General features: G+C 43.8%; 1 protein-coding gene across 2 annotated transcripts in view; it reads right to left on the bottom strand.

The window, feature by feature from the left end:
• LOC306931547 (SH3 and PX domain-containing protein 2A-like) overlaps window positions 1-18385 on the bottom strand; it is a 97227-nt gene extending 78842 nt beyond the window's left edge. For both annotated transcript variants that reach the window (XM_079512954.1, XM_079512955.1), the window contains exons 1-2: window positions 18199-18385; window positions 15606-15686 (exon numbers count right to left, since the gene is read on the bottom strand). In XM_079512954.1, the coding sequence (XP_079369080.1) occupies window positions 15606-15686; window positions 18199-18270 (153 nt within the window). In that variant the 5' untranslated portion in view covers window positions 18271-18385. The remainder of the gene's footprint in view (window positions 1-15605; window positions 15687-18198) is intronic.
• Between the last annotated feature and the right edge of the window lie 3955 nt (window positions 18386-22340).

Raw genomic sequence — 22340 nt, 5'->3', positions numbered from 1 at the left:
AAGTGTAAAACTGTGCATGAAGTGGTCTTTTTATAATGACGCCATAGAAACACTCACCTTTAGTACAGAAGAGTGTTTGTGTGTTTGCATGCACTATATGTGCAGGTGGATGCGTATGCACGTACAAATACAGCATGTTCCCCAGTGCACTAGCAGAAAAACTAGGGGCCATGTTTATACAGTACATGATGTATGAGATGATTTTGTTGAGTGTGTATGGAACATATTTGACATAAGTGTTAAGTGTATGCCTGAACCACCTCGATTTTCTCGCCACCTCATCTGAAAAGATCAAATAAATGTGCATGGGAGCCATCCTAAAGTAAAAGAAAATAATAATAATAATAAAAAAAAAGAAAACTCATGCTCCATTTCATACGTAGCTCCTCCTTTGCCCCTAGTCTTGCCTCGTTCCAGATGTGCTCCGTCGAGCGGCAAAGGCTGTGTGAGCAGAACTAAGCGAAAGCATTCACACATCTAGGCTAGGCCCAGTAGGCTCTGGGCCAGGAGTGAGCCAAAAGGAACCAGGTGGACAAACACAAATCTTGGCCCACTTGGAGGGTAACGTTGGATCCACTCTGTCTGGGAGTGTAGGAGTTGTTTATGGGAGTTTTCCCAGTGAGAGGGAGGTTTGGTTTTCTCTTCTTGTGGTTTAGTGTACTGTACTCTTTACTGCTCTACTGCCATTTGCTGAGACTCTAAGTCTCTTTCAGCCCTTGGCATTCCCCCCCCCCCTCCTCAAAAAAACACAAGACAGCAAAACGAGGAGTGGTTTCCTTTGAAGAAGGCAGCATGCAGCCATTATTGTGTTTTGAGGGTGCGTTGAACTGCCAGATATAAAGAGTTGTTTTGGTTAACCAAAACTGCCTAAATAGGCAGAAATTCACAGAAGGATATTTGAGTTTCTTGTTTTCTTGCTCCTTACATTTAAAAACAAAAAAAGAGAGACCCTCAAAATATACATGAACCCTGACATTTGGCTACGGGAAATGGCAACAATAACTTAGACAAAATGATTTGTGAAAACATTAATGTTTGTTCTGAATGCCAAATGTTTATTGTGGGCATTTATGTTATTGCACTGTGCAGTGCACACTGTTGCATCATTACACACTAAAGTTCAGTGGCTGAGCATGGTTAAAAGAAAGAAAAACAATATTTTTTTGTAAAACATGTGGTTTATTTTCTTCCTGTTTACACTGCGGTGTGTGGGTTCCCGTCCAACCGCTGTAACAATGGCCAGCAGTGAAATGTCATAATTCCTCCATATATATATATCAACTGTTGCCCTCCATGATGCGGTTTAGAGTCCCAAAATACAAGAAAAACAGGCTAAAGAACTCTTTTGTACATCAGTCTGTTCTGCTTTTAAACCAAAATCGGTAACCAAGAGGATATGTTCTATTGTTCTTGTTCCTGTCTGCTTCTGTGATGTGTGTCCTGTAATGTACCTTGTGTAATGTATTGTGTATGTCCTGTCTGTATCTTGAACGGTGACGTCATGGACGCAAAGCAAATTTCAGTGAAAGCTGACAATAAAGTTGTATCGTATCGTATCGTATATACCTCTATAAAACAATGTGAATGCTTAACACGGCACATGGGGGAATTGGACATGTCTGCCGTGGCCTGACAAAACTAACCACATCGTCTTATTTCTCGGGAAACCCCCATGTGTCCAAAACTGTTACTTTTCAGGATTCAAATTCAATAATATCAAAAGTAGCAGATCTACAAGCTTGAAACCTGTCGCTTCGCGCCGCGTTTCGAGCTTGCAGAACTGCTACAGGTGCAGGAAATAACTGCTTTCTTTGCCATGGCAACACACCAACACAACTCTTGGGAGTGATGAGCGTTTCACCCAGGCCCGGTTCTTCCTACAGGCCGACGAAGCAACGGCTTCGAGCGCCAACTCTCTGTCCCAACTCTGTCTGCACCGTGTCCCCCCAGTGCCCCCCCAGTGCCTCCCCAGTGCCCCCCCAGTGCCTCCCCAGTGCCTCCCCAGTGCCAGTGTCCCGCCAGTGCCTCCACAGAGCCTCCCCAGTGTCCCCACAGTGCCTCCCCAATGGACCCCCAGTGCCTCCACAGTGTCTCCTCAATTTTTGGGACAGAGTATAAAAATAAAAAATAAACTTTTTTTATTTTTTTATTTTTTGAGGGGGGGGGGGCTGGGGGGGGGGGGGGGGGGGGGGGGCGCCGCGAGAAATCCTGCTTGGGGCACCAGATTGCTCAGGACCGGCCCTGGTTTCACCCATTCTCACATTTCAGACTCTCGTAACGCAGCAGCAGCCGCAACTTCGGGGCCATTCGTCCCTGCACTGTATGTATATTTATATATGTGTATTGTATCACTTTCCTAAACCGCACGGGAGTTACTTTAATCAATGTGTAATGTCTCTGTGTCAGCCAAAGTCTTCCCGCAGGGAAAATGAACTTGTCTGTGTAGCAACAGGTGCCATGTGCTCATTCTTTCCCCCCCTATATTTTTTTTCTTTTCTTTTTTTTCCCCCTCTTTTTTTTTTTACAGTAGGTCCTATTCTTTGTCCTACATGTTGTGAATAATAGCCTGGTGTTGTGGTGCAATGGTGTGCTTTCAGTCTTCAAATGTGTCTCTGTGGCTTGACATTGTGACACCCTAAATTTGAGTCATTATGATGGAGGCAAAACACTACTACTGCAGCTTCTGTATGCTAAAATGATTATAATTTGAGCCCTAAGAGAGAACTGCGGGGAGAGAGAGACAGACAGACAGACAGACAGAGACAGAGAGAGAGAGAGAGAGAGAGACAGACAGAGAGAGAGAGACAGACAGACAGACAGACAGACAGACAGACAGACAGAGAGAGAGACAGACAGACAGACAGACAGACAGACAGACAGACAGACAGACAGAGAGACAGAGAGACAGACAGACAGACAGACAGACAGACAGACAGACAGACAGACAGACAGACAGACAGACAGACAGAGAGAGAGAGAGAGAGAGAGAGAGAGAGACAGAGAGAGAGAGACAGACAGACAGACAGACAGACAGACAGACAGACAGACAGACAGACAGACAGAGAGAGAGACAGAGAGACAGAGAGAGAGAGAGAGAGCTTGTTCTGTGCAGACAAAGACGCTGTTCTATTCAGAATCTCATATGGGGGGAGTTTGGAGGAATGTCGGAGTGGGAAAACAATCCAATTCCATCCCTTGTTTGGGTTTTTGACAGACACTTGACATTTGTTTACTGCAAAAAGGAGCATCTCCAGCTGCCCACTTGGTCAGTAACTCTTTCTAACATACTTCAGAATTCACCCATGAATATTCTGAGCATTCATCTTCATGTGATAATCTATTATGATAATGTGAAATCTACGTTGCAGTGCTAACTAGTCTCCTCAACGATAATATAAAACATAAACACTTAGCAGATTTGAAAAGGAAAACGGTTCATTGCTTTTTGGGGTCATTTGTCTCAAACCACCGTCTCAGACTACACTGTTTATTGATTGTGATTGATTGATTGTCAGTATTTGCTTTTCTCGGCCATGACACAGCACATTAACCACTTAAATCCTATAGCCTACTTGGTGGGCCACGGCCCTCCATCATTCTATTCTTAGCCCCCACATTTTGTCTCTCTCGTGAGCTTGTAGAGCGGCTATTCAAACCGAATGTTGGCCTAATTTTGTCGAATGTTTGCCCATTATGATGACATGCCAATGAATAAGGACACTAGGGTTCAAATGGCTTAAGTGGTAAAAGCTCAACCATAGGAATGCATAGACTGTATGTTATATTGAATAGACATGTCCATTCATAGCGACACTTTGAATCTGTGTCAAAGCGTTTTTTACAAGAGGAAGTAATCAAACCATTGCATTGGATATATCGTATCCATAGCAATAAGCGTTATTGGGTCCCCAAGCAAAGTTCAGTATGGGCTGTCGTGGTTTCTTTTATACAGTATCTATCTAGCTGAAGCATTAGTTCCTATTATAGGATACTGTAGCCTTATATGTACCTCAGTTTCAATGTAAGTGCACACTGTGAAAACAATAACATTGTTAAGGACACGGCTTATGACAGGAATGCGGTGCAGACAAATTACAGTGCAGATGAGGGTAAGATCCGACCCTGTTCCAGTTCTACAATCCAAAAATAATGGCGACTAAAAGAGATCTTTTGGAGGGGTTTCTTCTGTCCAAGCAGACACCAAAAGGAAAACCATCTTGCACACGCACACACACACCACAATCCCCTTGTGGAATGCACCGTGGTTGATGGGTGTGGAATGGGGGGGGAGAGGGTAAACTCTGACACACTGACCAATTCTTACTCCCCTTTCCAACATGTGTGGGTCAAAACCATTTCCTCCTGCCCCGTGTTGGTTGTTGGACTGCAGACTCAGCAATGTTCTGCATCAAAAACAAATGGACCTAAACATGCTTATTTGCGCTGCACTTGCATGCCACAGAGCTTTTCACAACATGTAGTCAGCAGAAACGCTTAGGGGAGAGGAACCAGATGAGGAGAAATGCCTTATGATTTATGATGATTGTTTCCCCAAATGAGCAGTTAAGAGTTACACGATGGTCCAGTAGAAAGGCTCTAAACATTAGGAGCGTGTGCACTTATGACATTGTTACCACTGCAAAGGGATACTTAGCCACTTAGGCCCTATACACTTTGTCATACGGTGAATAGCGGAAGTAGCCAATCTACTAAGGCTCACCGTATAGAGTTACCCAGCTATTGAGACCACTCCTCAACACTCCCTCTGAGTAGGGGTTTGCTGAAATATCGATATGGCGATATATATCGATACGTCCTCCCGCGATAAATAATCGATATTGATTATTAAAATATCGATATCGGGAAAACCCCCTTTTTTTTTTTTTTTTTGAAATTTGAAATGTTGTTCATAATGAAGTGATGAACAACATGTTTAGAAAAGGAGGAAATGACAGCTAAAATAAAGCAAAGTACTGAATTACTGGATGGTGATTTGTCCAAAGTCTCCAAACAGCTTTGTGGGAATACAAAATGCTGCATTTTTTCAGTTCCAAGTATTTTGTAGTTGCAGATATCGTGATATATCGTTGATGAAATTTCATACAATATATCGATATATCGCAATATATCGAATAATTGATATTATCGTTATCGAGGGCCTAATATCGCGATATATATCGTATCGTGAGGAACCCATATCGTCCCACCCCTACCTCTGAGTAGAGCGCGCCTTCTAACTTTTTGTTTTTGATCTGGTGGGAGATTTTGTCCCTAATCTCACATACAAACCACACAGCTACAGTAGCTCATGTTGGCATTTTAAAAGATCAGGTGCACACAACCACCAGTGACCCTCCTCTTCTGCCTAACAACCTATTATCATTCACTTGATATTATTACATCATATTCATCACTATATTCTCATCGTGGAGTTGAATTGTCTTTCTGATATATTGCAATGAATAAGTGAGTTATGTTCCGGCAGTGTGAGCTCAAAGCAGAAAAACACAAAGACCCCTGTGCTCGTCTCGGGCATCTTGGGCTCCATCTTGCGCCGCCCTTATCCCTTATCCATAAACGTATTTTGCCATTTTTTACTATTTTGAAAAACATTTTAAAATAGTTCAACTAGACGATTGTATTGTCACATTTGTAGGTCATAAATATGCCATACAGTTGTTCAATATTGATTAAACTTAGATATTTAAAATTGTAGAAATTAAGTTTGGGAAAATTGTTGTTCAAGACAAGGACGTTCCCCTTAGCTGAGAGACAGATGAAGCAGAGACCCCCACTTCATATTGTATAGATTCAACCTTTTCCTAGATTTAATAGATAGCTTCATAGACGTGTTTGACAGCACTATCATTATGTAGTGTTGTGTAGAGACGGTTAACTTAAACCCTCAATACAACCCTCAAAACATGCTTTTCTTTCCCTCAACACCAAACCTCTTTGCCGAAAATAGCCGATCTACAAGCTCACAACTCCTCGCAGTTGTTGATCTGCTATTTACGGCTATAATGTTCCCCTCAGAGTAGGGAATCGGGATGCTAGGGTTCAAGTAGTTCATGTAAAAAAAAAAATCACACCCGTGTGAACTGAGTGGTGCAAGGTCTTATATAGCCTGATCAGCTGTGGTCTGACGTAATGTCAGTGACCATAGTAACCATGCTCATTTTTTTGGGTCCCACGTACAGGTACACACACGTACAGGTACACACATACATAGACACAAACAGACAAAGCTGGTTGTTGGAGTGGTTTGCACCACTCAAAAAAGTGTAAATGCTCGAAAAGGTTCCTATCACACAAAGATTTGGTGGCTCCCCTGTATTAACTCTATGGACCCCCCTAGGGGTCCCGGACCCCCTGTTGAAGACCCCCGCTCTATATCTTACAGAGACAACTGGCAATGAGGGTTTTACCAGTGCCATTTGTTCCATGACTTTGTTTGACCTGGCTTAGCTTTTAACTATAGCCAAATCATGTGCAACAGAATCAGGATCACATTGCATTCGTTCATTCTCAATAATGCATATCAAATGCGATCGCTGTAAGCAAAGCAAAGCAAAGTTACTATATTTACCCAGGGTAACTGGACTAAGCATCAGATACTTGTTTACAGCCAGGCCCTGCTCATAGAACATTTCATGTTAGTGGTTCAATGCCTTGCTCAAGGGCACTTCAGCGGTGGTAATTTTAACGTGCCGGTCCGGGGATACGAACTGGCGAGTTGGCGACCTTCCGGTATCAAGACCGCTCCGCAAACCGTTCAGCCACCGCTGTCACGTTTGTCCGTATACTATTTCTGATCCCTTTTCCAACTTCTGGCTGAAACATGCAACTGGGCACGTGGGGACAGAGTCGTGCAGACTCTGTACTGTACTAAATACTGTACTGTAGGTGTCAGTTGGCGAAGACACAATTTTAGACAGAAAAGCATTGTCTGGCCCCCCAAAAAAAGGCAATTATTTTGGAGTAAGGCACTTCTTCTGAGGATGAATTACTGCATCATAAATGTCAGAAAGAATAGCGGGAATGACAGTAGACTTTGTCAATGCAGTACTTAAGCAAAACTGCTAATATGGAGATGGTGCCTGATTGAATCTACTGAGGGGAAACATCTTTCACCGATTCTGAATAATGAGATCAAAATGGTTAAAATGCCAGATTGCTGATGTTAAGATGTAGGACCACAGTACACTTTAGCTAACTACCGGTACTTGCTTTAAGTAGGAGGAACAGCACTTCTTATCCACTATCAAAGCCTGAAGTCATTTCACTCCCCAGTGATTTAATTCCCTGGTAGTCATCTCCCCCTTCCTGATCACGACTTCCTCCAATTTCTTTCCACCATGCAGCACCCTCTGGTATCTTCCAGAGTAATCTAGAAAGAGAGTGGTGACACGCTTTGATCTCGCCGCAAAGCGGGTGCCTATGGGCTATAGTTCCAAACATTGCTCCTATGGCTGGAACTATTCCATTGAGATAGAATGAGCACTTCCGCATTCCATTGTTACAATGAGAGTCAACGGGAGTGTCATTACTCTCTTACTAGATTACTCTGGTATTTTCCCTGATATCTTCTAAATGGCAATCCTATTTTCTTAGAGAAGGTACTAGTGCAAATCATGCCAGACCCCCCCAAAAAAGATTGATTTACAGATGTTTCAATCTTATAACGTGGGATGGTTTTCTTTATTTTATTTTTTTCCCTGCACCTGCTCACTGTTGTTGACGCTATAATGATGGATTCTGGATCAGTGGATCATGGCTATGTTCTCCTTCCTGGCATGTATGAACTACATTCATTAGAGCAGGGGTGGGCAACTTTGACGATGGAGAGGGCCGCTATATTTCCACACTCACTCCCTAGGGCCATATATTACTGTCATCGCAAAAATAGCCGATCTACAAGCTCAAAACGCGTCGCGCTGCGACACGTTTTGAGCTTGTAGATCGGCTATTTTTGCCATATTCGAATTGAAATGTTGAATTATTTTTTTGCTATTTTTGAATTGGAATCCTGAAAATTAACATTTTCATGTAATTTCAAATGCCTTTAATTATACTTGTGCTGAAGCAACGAGCTACTAATTTAGACTGAAGTAATAACAGCGGGTCATGTTTGCATGTTGTGGAATAGTAACAGCTGAAACCAATATCAGTATTCTGACATGATTAACCTGAAGGCCACATTAAGTGAAGGTGGGGGCCGCATGTCCCCCACCTTCATCTTGTATAGACAGCTGTTGGAAGGGTCACTTTTTCACTGATTACCATTAGCCAGACGAGCAGAGCCGGGGTAGGTAGTAGGGATCTCTGCACTAAGACTAATGTTTACAGAGACAGGAGAGAAGCTCTGTTTCCATCAAACGGAGCAGAGCAGGGCAGGATTTTCCTGGCTATTAGCAAGGGGGCCCTGGAACAAAGGGCTTCCTCTGCCGCCCGCCTTCAGCGCAGTCAGACCGACAAAGAAGCCCTGGTCTGGTTTGAGTGGGTTGAGCATGTCGTCTGAGAGAGGATCCAGAGATACATCGTTTTTTCCAAGGGAGCTACAACAGCCTACATGTCCATTTATTGCATGACCTTCCCGTCGCCATTTCCCGCCTCTATCATTACTTACTCGTGCCGTTTATGGCGGCGTTTATAGCTATATTTGTCTCCCTCAGTCTTAACCCATTCTGGGCGGGAACCCCTTTTGGTGTTTTAAAGCATTATGTTATAATTTAGCTATTGAAAAATAGCAGATCTACAAGTTCATAGCGCGCCACCGAGTGGCACGCTACGAGCTTGTAGGTCTGCTATTTTTGAAAAATCGTTAAAATGTGGCGCAAATCATTGAATATAATATTTCAGAGCGAACATTTTTAACTAAAATATTTGCTTCTGGGGGGGTCCCTGGAACTACATATTTTGAGATGGGGGTCCGTGGCCCAATAGAGATGATTCTGGGGGTCCTTGACATGAAAAAGGTTGAGCACAACTGACATAGAAACATGGGTTTTTCAGAAAAATGTTAGGATTTAGAAGCCTTTTTTTATCGACCTCAGTCCAAAATGTCTTAACAACCACGTTAGTGTAGAAAACGTTTGAGCACTGCCTGGTCCAGCTGTAAACATGGTTGGGTCAGTGATTCAGCGTGGGACATTTTCCCTTTTAGTCCCTCTGGTTTCCCTCTATAGTCCTTATAGGCCGAGTGAGATATCGGTAAAAGGGACAAAGACATATGTGGTATCATTTTGTTCGTCTGACATCCAGGAGTGAGAAAATGTGTGATAGCAGTTTCAGGAGAGTAGCTGACTACTGTTTTAGGGGTATAATCTGATTATGCAAAACCACATAATTCATTGTTGTCTAAACTCCAAAAGTATTCACTTTTCTGCCCATTTCTGATACTGTACTGTACTGTACTGTACTGTACTGTACTGTACTGTACTGTACTGTACTGTACTGTACTGTACTGTACTGTACTGTACTGTATGAATGGACATAACCAACATCATAATATAACAACAGGCAGGCTGAATTATATTGGTTCTATGTTTAGCCTTCCAAAAACACATCCCTTGTCCTTTCTATCAGAAGTGTGGTACACAAAACCACACACAGTTTGTGGACATAGACAAGCTATGCCTTGCTTTGGAAGAGTCCAGTTGTGCTACACGCATGTACAAGATGTGACACTGTGAGTGTGAGTGCCTTCATGGTCGTGGAAAACTGAATGCATTGGGTTACTGAAGAAAACCCCCAGATGTCCAGGAGACATTCAAACAACTTGGCCAGACTTGGGATGTTTCAACAGAGCTCTTTGACCAACTGCAGCAGTTAACTGCAGCAGTTAACTGGTATCTGTCTGGGACCACCTCCAGTGACATGAACAAGATCCACTACCAGCTTGTCTGTGCCATTAGTCAACTCCCACCATGTAGAGAATGTCTATTTCTCCATGCCCTCCGTGCCAATTACCAGACTCGAATATGGAGATGCTCTCCGCAGACTCTGCACCAGATCCCATACAGAGTGGATGGACTGTTGATGGTGGACAGTTAGCAATTCACTGGATGCGCACAGCCCATGCACCAGATGTAGTCCTTGAGTCTTAGGCTTGTAAATGTGCACGTCTAAGCAAGCTTCCTAACTGCAGTTGTCTCAGCAATGGGTTGACATGTACAGACCTCTGCAAACTCACGTACAAGAACTGTACAAACCAAGCAAGATTCAATGCCTACAGTTGAACAGGACAGTTCTGAAGAGGAAGAGGTTGCATAGTTCAATATTAACTCATTAACTGTTTCTCTAGAACAGAAGGAAATGTAATTTCATTTGCTACGTATTATTGAGGGCAAGGTCAACAAAAGTCGAGGCCAAGATATGCCAGTTTTGTTAACATTTTCGAGCTTTGACTGAACTTGAATTGCTTCAGTCATCTCAGCACCCCAGAAACCCTATACTTTGATAGCAGAATCATCAAAATCGGCCCATTAGTTGCAGAGTTATTCCATATGTACCAACTTTTATATCAGATATAAGGGCTGAAAACAAGTAATCAGCTACTATTTTGATGATTGCTATCATATATTTTCATTTACAGACAGACAAAAATCATATGCAACCTTTGTCCCTTTTAGTGGTGTCCAAAACCCAAAAAGAGGCCTCTGGCCCAAGGACTACTAGCCCATTTTGGGCGGGAACCCCTTTTGGTGTTTTAAACATTATGTTATAATTTAGCTATTGAAAAATAGCAGATCTACAAGCTCATAGCGCGCCACCGAGTGGCGCGCTACGAGCTTGTAGGTCTGCTATTTTTGAAAAATCGTAAAAATGTGGCGCAAATCTTTGAATATATATTCTTTCAAAGTTAACTCGGGTCTAAATAGTCCAGCAAAGCGTAAGCCTATTTTATTCTCCACAGTAATGACACAGTGCTGCTTTGCCAAACAGAACAGATCTACAAGGTGGCCCTCGCAACATGTTGTCAGTTTGTAAGGCCTTTTCTTTTCGCCAAGTGACACCCTTGTGCGATGTAGTATAAATCCAAGCTTCAAGGGCAACTTTGTCTCATGGCACATTCTAAGAGTGAGATCATGTTTTCCTCTGTTCTCATTATTTAACTCTGTATGACGCATATAGCTGACAGGATTTCCCCCCCATGTCCCCCGCGTTTCCGCTCGCGTCAAATGGGTCTTAAATGAGACCTTTTCAGGGGGAGGACACTGGGGCACATTGAGGCTTGCCCTCCACCCACCTTGACCACCAGCGATCCGAGACTAAAGCCCTTGGTTTATAGTTTGTCATGTGACCGTGTCGCTTTTTGTCATGCTTGTCAGTTGCAAATCGGTTACTTTGGGGCGAGCAGCACGGTCGTATCACTGGACTGTACGTATAATTTCACCATTACATGTCACACACTGACCTCGACCGAGCCCAGAATAAAATCACCAGCAACCACTTTGTTGCACTGGGCTTCCTAACATCACATTCATAGTAGGTCAGTGGTTCCCAAACCGTGGGTCGGGACCCCCACAAATTATTTTGGGAGGTCCCCAGATGATTTAACCTGACTCCGCCAGATGGGGCAGCAGAGAGTACACTGGGTTCCCCCCCTCCTGCTCCCATCTGGGAACTCTCAGGCAGACTTGATGCCCGGCCACAAAACGGCCTGGCCAATCAGCAGCAGCTAGAGGCGGGATAGCTGCTGCTGATTGGCCAGGCCGTTTTGTGGCCGGGCATTTTGTATTGTTCACTCAACAGTAAACAAACCAACTTACAGTATACGGTAAGTGTATTACAGGGTATCTGCACATTTCTAAAGTTACAATTGAATGATTTTTGTCTTCTATTTTTGGGTGCAGTACTTAGTTTAGACAGTTTTTTGGTTTAGACTAGTCATTGGTTAGACCAGTCATTAGTCCTACAACTACAACCTATCTCAAACCCTCACCCTAAACCTAACCTCCCACGGGGCAGCACACCTAAACCTAACGGGTGCAGTACTAACCTTAACCCATGTCTAACCAATGACTAGTCTAAACTAAGTATGCACCCCCTCATAGCTAGAAGGTCCTGGGTTCGATTCCCATAGGGGACGCTGTGGGCATGTTCTCTCTCCTCCTCCATCAGTGCCCATACCCGAGGTGGGGTTGGCAAAAGGGCATGTCTGTGTGGAGTTTGCATTATCTCCCTGTGTTCCCTAGGGTAGGTACCCTCACAAAACACATGCAGCATAATCCTGGTCTCTAAACTGCCTCCCCCTGGCCAGCTGGGGCACCTGATGGAGGGGAAAGGAACTGGTTGGAATAGTGTTCCTTCCACTCGCTCCAACCGGGGAAATTCCCCAACTGTCAGGTGAAAGGAAGCGGCTTGGACTCCTCATGCATAGAAGGAAGCATGAGGTCAGTCCGTTGCTCTCCCCAGGTTGGCAGAGGAAGTGTAGCGCCCAGGATTACATTAGATAATTGACACTGGGTGAATAAATGGGGTTACAAAATCGTGGAATAAAAATTTAAAGAAAAACTGAAAAGAAAACAATTGGATGACCTTTAACCCTTAGAAGATGAAAGACGCCAATTGGCGTCTTCATCAGAATTCCGTAAATGATCAATGACGCCAATTGGCGTCTTCACAGTTTTTGATGAATCTAAACATATTAATATGCTCCGAAGCGCTGTTTAAATTCCTGAGCTTATATTCCAACTACATTACCCAGAAAACCCGTGTCACGTGACACACGTGTACGTGTTGCCATTGGAAGCTGGTCCCACCCCCTGTAAACAGTGGGGGCAGAGGGAGTCTTCATAGTTTTCATTGTTTTGCCTGTTTGCCGTCTCGCCCGAGCGATTTTCTAGCAGAAAAAGTTGAAAGCAGTACTATTTATTTGAGCTAGTTTTGTGGTAGTAGTATTGATCCATACGCGTCCCAGTCGCCTTCTCCAGGCGGAGTAGCCCTGGTCCAGTGCTTACAGCGAGACTCGCTGCTCCCTCCCTCCTTTTTTCATTGTCTCCCCATCGTCGTCCGATGAGCTATACCGGGAAACCATTGAAGAAGACGATCAACCCGGAATGTTTTGAGGTAATCTTATTGTAGAAAATGCCCTTCTATAGTGATCAGAAATCATAAGATGATCGCTACAAATAGATGCTTGGATAATTACTACTACTAGTCAGATCATGACGCCAGAATGACTCACCACGATGGCCCCCAGCCATTAGCCAGCACCGAAGGTGCTGGCTAATGGTGTTGGTCGGTGCATTGGTGCTGGCTAAGGGCTGGAGGGGGGGGTTGGTGTCGATCGGTTGGTTGGTGCAGTACAAATGTATCGTAGCAGGCATGCACGCATGGCAGTACAAGTATTTTATATTGTAGCGTGCCTTATAGGCGATCTGATCTTTAGAGTAATGTTCGCTCCTTTTATTTACTGTCTACAAAGACGGAGAACAAACATGCATCGTTTACTGAAGCAACGCGTGGTTATGATGACGTTGCTACAAGGATCGGAGGGGGGACGGGGAGTGAAGCTAACAGTAGCGTATTATATAAGATCTGTATGACGTTTCATTGACGTCTGAGCTTGCATGATAATTGCATTCATTGTATATTGTATACAATCATGATTGTACATTGTTTAGTGTGTCTCCGTGTGATGATGATGATGACGATGATGTCAGATAGCCTACGTCCCCGTCCCCCCCCCAACTGGCTATTGGCCGGGCTGACTACAGCTAAATGTTTATTTTTATATATTTAGAACTGGCATCGGAGGAGGATGATGATGATGATGATGATGATGATGAAGACGAAGAGTCAAGACTGCGATGGAGTTCTCCGACACTGAACCGGATGCATTCATTCATTTCAGTTGTTGTTTTTTTTTAATTTAGCCTACACACACACACACACCGTCAAGAACAACTGGAATGCAGTGGTTTGGGGACACTGGGGAGTTTGGGGACAACTGTTTTGTATGTAGGCCTATTTATTTTCTGTAATATTTATTATAATTGTATTATGTTAGTAGTCATAACAAATAAAAGACAAGCTTTTACAATGAGTTAGACCTGTCATGGCTATTTTGTTCACTAGTCTGAGGTTTATGGTTTGACTAAGCGAGTTTCAACTGTGATTTACTCTGTAACGGTAGATGGTAAGAACCCAATTTTTTTGTTATAATACAGTATACATTCAAGTCTATATTTTGATACATATCATGGGCACAAAGTCATATCAAAACAATGTCCTTGGATGAGTTTTTTATCAAAACTGTTTCTTCACAACAGGTTTTTGAGATACATGCATGAATAGACACGGTACTGGTAAGACTATGTAAACATGGTATATATCAAAATGTGCGTTAGAATGTCTAATTTTACCCCAAAAAAGAATTGAGTTTATATGATGTTCCATTTCAGAGCTAGGGGGACTTTTAGCTGGGTAGGTCAGATTGATCATGACTGACCATGCTATTTATAGATGGCAAAATATCTACAGTGGTACATGTGAGAAACTTTTTATTTTATTTTAATTGAACTAGACAACTCACCCTTTAAAATGAGATATTGCATGGCTATGTACGCCCAGCAGAAAAAAAGTTATTTAGAAAATAAAACTTCAACCGGTCATAACTTTTTTTGTTGTCCTAGAAACACTACCCAGTGTAAATGCAGGCTCTTTTAAATGGCTTCCAACACCACAACTAAACATTTTATCAACTCAGTTAATTTTTTTCCTGGAAGCAGACAAGCCAAGCTTTCTCTGAAGGTCTTTCGTTGTCACACATTCACAGCAGAGAATTTTCAATAAATCATTCAAAAACGCCATTCTGCCATAGAGAAGTCTAAAAACTATATAGAAATCCTTGAAACTCTCAAAGAGTTAAGACCCTTTAATACCAAATTGGCTAATATTACGTACGGGAAATAGTAGAAAAAATATTGTGAAAATAGCCGATCTACAAGATGTGTTGTGATCTTGTAGAGCGGCTATTTTCACAATGTCTGTGGAACAAATTAAATAATGAAGTAATGCGTACAATTCCAAATGGTTGTCAGGGTGGGGGGGGGGGGGGGGGGGGGGGGTCCCCAGTTCAAATATGATTATTTTGGGAGAGGTCTTGGCCTGAAAGGTCTGGGAACCCCTTACTTGTAGTAGGCCTATGTAAAGGCATGGCAATATCTCGGCATTGTCGAATACGAACACAGCCAAATGTATTAGGCCACGGACCCCCCATTTGAAAACATATGCCAGTGACCCCGATAAGGGAGGATTTTTACGGCTCTAGCAGTGATTCCGAAACACGCATTATGCTACGGACCCCTGATTTAATGCCATTTCTATCTCTGGTACCCCAATTTATATTGTAAAACCACTGTTAATTTAACTCTGAGAGTGTACAAATGGAACCAAATGGACCCGTTAGGTTCCATTTGTACACTCTCTGAGTTACAGACCCATAAGGGTTCATTTGGTTCCAAACTAGCATTTAGCTGGGGACCCCCTGGAACTCCCTCAAGTACCCCTGGGGGTCCCCGGACCCCACTTTGAGAACCACTGATTTGGATCATGGATGGTGTAAGAGTGCTGCTGTTAGGACAAAGACGTTGTACCTGTAGGTCGAAGAATTTGCTGTATCTCCTGTAGATGACGTGGCTCGAGGAATCCGAGTAAGAGACATTGATGAGATAGACCTGCGGGGGGAGAGAGAGACAGACAAGCGCAAACAAAGGACATTAAGAAAAGCCACTTTGTCAAAGATGCCACGGCACCAGCACCACTTTAGCCGGATTTTCTCTCTAATGACACAAAGTGCATTCCCTCCTGACTTAAACTTCCACAGGTCACCGGAGGTCAAACAAACTCATTTAGGCCTGTCGGTTCCAGCCACACCTCATTAGAAGTTCTGCCAGACGTTCAGTAGAGAGCAGCAATTGGTTTTCAACTCGTGAAATTCAAACACGGTTACACATTAATACAGCTGAGTTTATAGCCAAGTCAGGAAATAGATTTTTTTGGGACATGGCAACATTTTTATTTCCCCTTGAATTCTACACCATTATCTAAGCTCAATGCTATGCAGCAACAACTGCAAATCCTTTCATCTGCACGCACGCACGGCCGCACGCACGCACGGCCGCACGCACGCACGCACGCACGCACGCACGCACGCACGCACGCACGCACGCACGCACGCACGCACGCACGCACGCACGCACGCACGCACGCACACACACACACACACACACACACACACACACACACACACACACACACACACACACACACACACACACACACACACACACACACACACACACACACACACACACACAATAAGAACGATTATGTGGCTGAGAAACCATAACGTTCCAACACACACACACACACACACACACACACACACACACACACACACACACACACACACACACACACACACACACACACACACAATAAGAACGATTATGTGGCTGAGAAACCATAACGTTCCAATTTCATCGTGTAATTACCAGCTTAGTTACCATTGTACTTTTCAGTCCTTTTTCATTTAGTGTCTAATGAAACACATGTCGGTCCCATTATGTGATATATATATAAATTCACATTCAATGTTCAAGGAGACATCTAAATCTGTTGTAGAGCAAAAACACCAAACGGTGTCTAAAGTTGTCCCAATGTCCCATAGGACACATTTACAATGACAGTTCCACAAACAACCGAGCTCACCCTGAGGTATGCAACACTTCCTTGTGGCCATATGGCACTGAACGTATATGAAATGCAACATTTTACACATGGTGACAATCTGCAAAGACATTGGTTTTCCATTTGCAATCAGGTCTTGAATTTTCTCTTTGCAGTTCATTAAAGAAAGGAGTTTGTGCCTCCCAGCCGGAACAAGTTCTCTCGGCAGCTTGCTAATTAGATACAGACAGCATGACCAAATGCTGTAAATTTACGAGACAACACTGTGCAAAAGGCGGGTGGTCTGTGGTCAAGCGACATCCCCATGGGTTTGCGTCACATGTAGTGACCTCCCCACGTGGGCAGGGGAGTATCTAATAGAACTAGGGAGGCCTAAATAAGACTATCATCAGGGCAAAATCTAAAAATGTACTTACTGTTCATCAATTATTGACATTGCCACCACTGGATCTAACATTTGTACAGTATGTGATAGTTCTCTCTCTCTCTCTCTCTCTCTCTCTCTCTCTCGTTGCAAGATTGTTAATAGATTATTATCATATTTATAATAGCATTGGTAGCTTATAATTACATGCAATATTATTGATTTCTCTCTGGGGAGGGGCAGTGTGGTCATAATATGGTTCAAAGATGCACGCTGCTAAATTGTTATACAACACTAACCTGGCCAGGTTGATAGCCAGGTTGTGACATATGTATACCATAGACCTTACTTTAAATTCATAATTTAAAAAAGTGAATCGATGAATGAAAACCACACAAGGTAAACGGAAACAAAAGGTCCCGTCCTCCTCTCTCCCCACCCTCCACACATCTCCTGTGTGTGTGTGTGTGTGTGTGTGTGTGTGTAAACAATTGGAGCTGCCATTTGCCTCCAGCAGACGTCCCTCTCGTGGAAGGAAGTAACACTTGAACCTTGCGGACGAAAGACAAAGAGTTTCTTCTTTCCTCTCTCTCTAAAACAGGATGAGCATTTCCAGTTGCTGAGCTCATAGATAATGAGATTTGATCCCCCCCCCCCCCCCCCCCCCCCCCCCCCTCCTAGGGGACTTCCCCATACTGACTGACCCATCTTCTCCATGTGCCTTCCTTTCCTCCTCCCAAGGGAAGGTCTCTGTGCTGTGCCTATCGTATATAGTGGCCTCTCGGTGAGACCCCTTTCAGCGAGTTGAGAGATGGTTCAATTGATCCCCTGAACTCTCGGGTTAATTAATCCTATTGAACCCAATTGATTTTTGTAGTTCCACTGAGACCCAGAGCTGCATGCTGCTGCAGTCGCGTGTCCCAAGAGACTTTATATGGCATTTTACTCAGCACTGGTAAAATGTCACTAGGATTTGTCACTCAGTCAACATTTAACAGCAAGTCAGCAAAGGTGTGTGTGTGTGTGTGTGTGTGTGTGTGTGCGCGCGTGTGCGTGTGTGTGTGTTGTACAGTACACACTTTTTTCATAGAAATGGGACTGTGACAGACATACAGAATTTGAACAGCACTTACATAGTGTTTGGAGGGATTCCTTCGCTTCTGCACGTCCACCACGTTGACTTCATTGACAGTACGGAGCTGCATCTCGACAGGTCAAGGCTGTGTGATTTTACACCAACAAAACAAGCTGTAAGTCCTGCACGGCGGGATGGTCACCCATGAAAAAGCTGCACCAGTGTGCAATGGTTGGAAGGCATGGGGGGGAAATGCGCTGGGAAGAGAGAGAGCAGTCACAGAAAAAGAAGAAGAAAAACAAAGTTGTAGTCAAGATGTGATAATGCTGCCCTGCCAGCCAGGAGGTCTGTCTTCGCTGAGGGATCTCCTGTCAATGTGTCAGAGTAATACACACAACACAGGGGCGTTTAAAGTGCCTCCAAAGAATCTATACTCCTCCTTCAAGAGGGGTTGGACCTCCAGAGCCAAGCATGGGATGTACTCTACTACGGTCTGCACTCTGCAGTACTTATTTTTCTGCTCTGCTTAAACTTCAAGACAAGAGGAGGGAAGAAAGACTGGAAGGAGAAATTTGAGTAGCTAGCCTATTATAGTAGACCAGTCTTGAAGATTATTATTTTTTTTATATGAAAAAGTGTATCCTTCACTGGGCTCTTTTTTCTGCTCTGCTTAAACTTCATGACAAAGGGAGGGAAGACTGTTAAAACAAACATTTGAGTTGTAGCCTAGTAGTAGACCGGTCTTAATTGAAGATTGATTTTTCTTTTAATATGAAAAAGTTTATCCTTCATGGGGCACATTTGACATTATTTTTTCCAAATTAAGACAAATCTTTTCAGACTTCCTCAGACCGTTTTGGCGGCAAAGGTATAGAATTGTCCAAACAACAGATAAGATGGCATAAGCACTATTAAACCCCAAGGGGGGAACTGGGTTCAGCATAAAAGGCTGATCACTTAGTCCATAAAAACCACAAGAAGGAACCAAACATTCCAAGAGGATGTGAATATTGTCCAGGAGCCAGTGTTCAGTACCACTGTAGGCTACAATGCCAACACAAATATGGAATGATATCCTAAGTTAGGCTAATACAACACAGCCCAATACAGCAATAAAAATCCTATTAGTCAGTCATACACACAGAGGGAAAGCGGACACACGATCAAATGCATATAAAACAGACACACAAATCTCCAAATACCTACAATATTTAGATAAATGAGAGAGGGGGGTGGGGGGTACAGCAATATATACAGCAATGACTTTGTCACCCTCTAGCGGAGGAGTCAATAAACAGCAAGCAAATACATTTTCCTTTTTCAATACTTTTACTTCTACTCCACTACATCTCAGTCAGAGACAAATATAATGAGTACTTTTACTTTAGTTACTTAAAGTACATTTTGATGTCAATACTTTTGTACTTTTACTCAAGTAAATGTAGGACTTTTAACCAAGTATTTCTCATGGTATTTCTACATTGATTTCAGTATTGAATAGACATATTCTTACAGATATCTATTCAATCAATCACTTAAGATGAATTGAATATGAAGGAACCTAATGGTAGTAATGGAAACAAGCCAGCCATAGTGCTTTCTTGGGTTATAATTCCTCTTAGCAGACGTTGCATTGAACTGTACTTTTCTGTGCTTTTTTTCTTCCTTTTTTCCCTGCAAACTGTTACTGCAAACTGTAAGTAGTATTCAAATTAAATCAATCAAATCAGTCAAACTTACGTGCGTTAAGTAGGTACTCTTTCCACCACTGGTGGGCGCTAGTTTGCAATGCAATCATACCTCCGATGTGCTGATGACCATAGACATATATACATAGACGCCTCATTTGCCGCTGCAGTTCATTGGAGCGACGTGTATCCCAATGAAGGCGGAAGTGCAGTGCTGAAGGCTTTTTTTTTTTTAACAAATCTTTATAACAGTCATGACAATATACATTACAAAACAAGACAAACAAACAAACACAAACAACAAAGTTATTAACAATACAACATCAGAGCCAGGGGGGATTAGATTACTAACAGAAAACATTAAAAGAGTGAACACAAAGCAACAGTTCTCCGCAGCTTTCTTATTTAGAAGTGCTGAAGGCATTTGCTGAAGGCGACTGCGTCGCTGCCCGAGTGACGTCACTCATGTGAATCCTCCATGTCTCTCGCTGTCACTCAAGTGACTACTGGCCAATCACAGCGCGTCTTTTCCGGGACGTATGTTACGCACGCGGAAGCTTGACAAGCTTCCGCTTTGCTTCCGCTATTCTTCGCAAGGAATGTCGGGAAAATAGTGCCTTCAATTTTGACACACGCCTCAGAGCCGGAAGGGGCGTCTATGTATATATATATATATATATATATATATAGCCAGGTTTTTGACAGCTGTCACAGTAGACGGAGGAGGAAGGAAGGAGGCGCAGAGCGATAAATGTTTGGAGGCGCAAAACTTTGAATAAGTATTGTCAAGTTTTGTGCAGTAACTCAATCATTGGTGGTTCTCTCTTGGTTTTTTTTTTCTTTTCCTTGCTCTGCTTATGTGTCATCCCCTTGGCGTTTAATAGCAGTAGTGTTTTCAGTTCTGTGTACCTATATTAGTGCAGAAGAAGGACAGTGCTAGGCTAGCGTGGGAGTCGGGAGCCTATGGCTTCCGAAGGGAGTGGGGGGGTCGAGGGAGGGGGGTGGAGGATTCAGGAGAGGAGGGGTAAGAGACCCGCACCGAGTGAGGAAAATGTCAATGTCCCTGAAAAACAGAGGAAAACTAGCCCGGACGAGCTTGTAGTGCTGTACAGAGTCAAAGGAGCTAAGCCAGGTGATGCAGGCTTCAAAGCAGTCAACCCACTACAGATTGACGCAAATTTAAAGAGTCAGATCGGCGGGGGTTTTTCAGCTAAAGTGCTGTTCAATGGTGTACTTAGAGTCATATGTACAAGCAAAAAACAGTATGACAACGCTATGAAAGTGAGTAAAGTGGTGAGCAGAGTTGAGAGGCTAGATGCTACACCTAAAGAAAGTGAGGGAAGCAAGGGAGTTGTCTATGGAATGTTCTCAGGTCTGTCAGAGAAAGAAATACTGGATAATATTGGAGGTGGAGAGGTAATTGCTGTTAAGAGATTTGGGAGCAGAGAGGGGGCACGGGGGGACCCGCCGGTCCTGCTGACGTTTAAGGACACTCTGCTTCCAAGCAGAGTGTTCTTGGGGTCAATGTCCTATCAGGTGAGGGAGTATGTAAGACCACCACTGAGATGTTACAACTGCCAGAGGTATGGCCATATTGCGGGGTCCTGTCGGGGTAAGCAGAAGTGTGCTAAGTGTGGGGGAGAGCACAGTATCACGGAATGTAACGCAGAAGCCCCTAAGTGTCCCAATTGTGGGGGGACCCATGGAGCGGCTTATCGGTGGTGCGAGCACACTATTAAGGCTCGGAAGGTGCAGACAGTGAAGGAGCGAGAAAATGTGACATATGCTGAGGCAGTGCAGAGAGTTGCAACGGAGGGCGGGGAGGAGAGAGGAGGGGGGAGTGTAACGCAGGGGAGCGTAACGCAGGGGAGCAAGCAAGATGAGCCAAACAGGTGGCCACCAGACATGCTAGTAATGACCAAGGAGTCATTTCTGGCATTTATGGCAGAGGTTCTGAAAGCAGCAAGGCCCATTCTTGCGAAAGAGAAACTCAACGGCTCAGACCTCCTTAAGGAAGTGATGATGGTAGCGGAAAGGTTCCTTGGGGTTAAAAAGGACCCAGCGGTAGTGCACCAGCTCATTCTAGATGTAAACAACAAGAGGGGACAGGGCCGGCCGGGGAGCAGGGAAGAGGTAGGAGACACTGTGGGTGCTAGTGGTGTAACCGAAGGTGAATATGATGAAGTGGGCATTTGTTAGTCTCCTTATGTTCTGTGTCCTACAGTGGAATGCTCGAAGCCTAGTGAGGAATGGACAGGAACTAAAAAAGTTTGTTGACAGGCTCGAGAACGAGCCAGAGGTCATTTGTGTACAAGAGACGTGGCTGCGGCCGTGCCTGGATTTTGTAATCCCAGGGTATGATAGCTTGAGACTGGACAGGGCAGAAGTAGTAGGAGGGGAGGCAGGGGAGGTTGACAGGACCCATGGGGGCTGTGCCACTTTTGTTAAAAAGGGGCTCCAGTATAGGAGACTGGGGCTAAGTGGGAACCTAGAGTGTGTTGCAGTGGAGGTT

The sequence above is a fragment of the Electrona antarctica genome (assembly GCF_951216825.1).
Source record: "Electrona antarctica genome assembly, chromosome: 10".
Taxonomy (NCBI): domain Eukaryota; kingdom Metazoa; phylum Chordata; class Actinopteri; order Myctophiformes; family Myctophidae; genus Electrona; species Electrona antarctica.
This window is presented reverse-complemented; position numbering and strand designations above follow the sequence as displayed.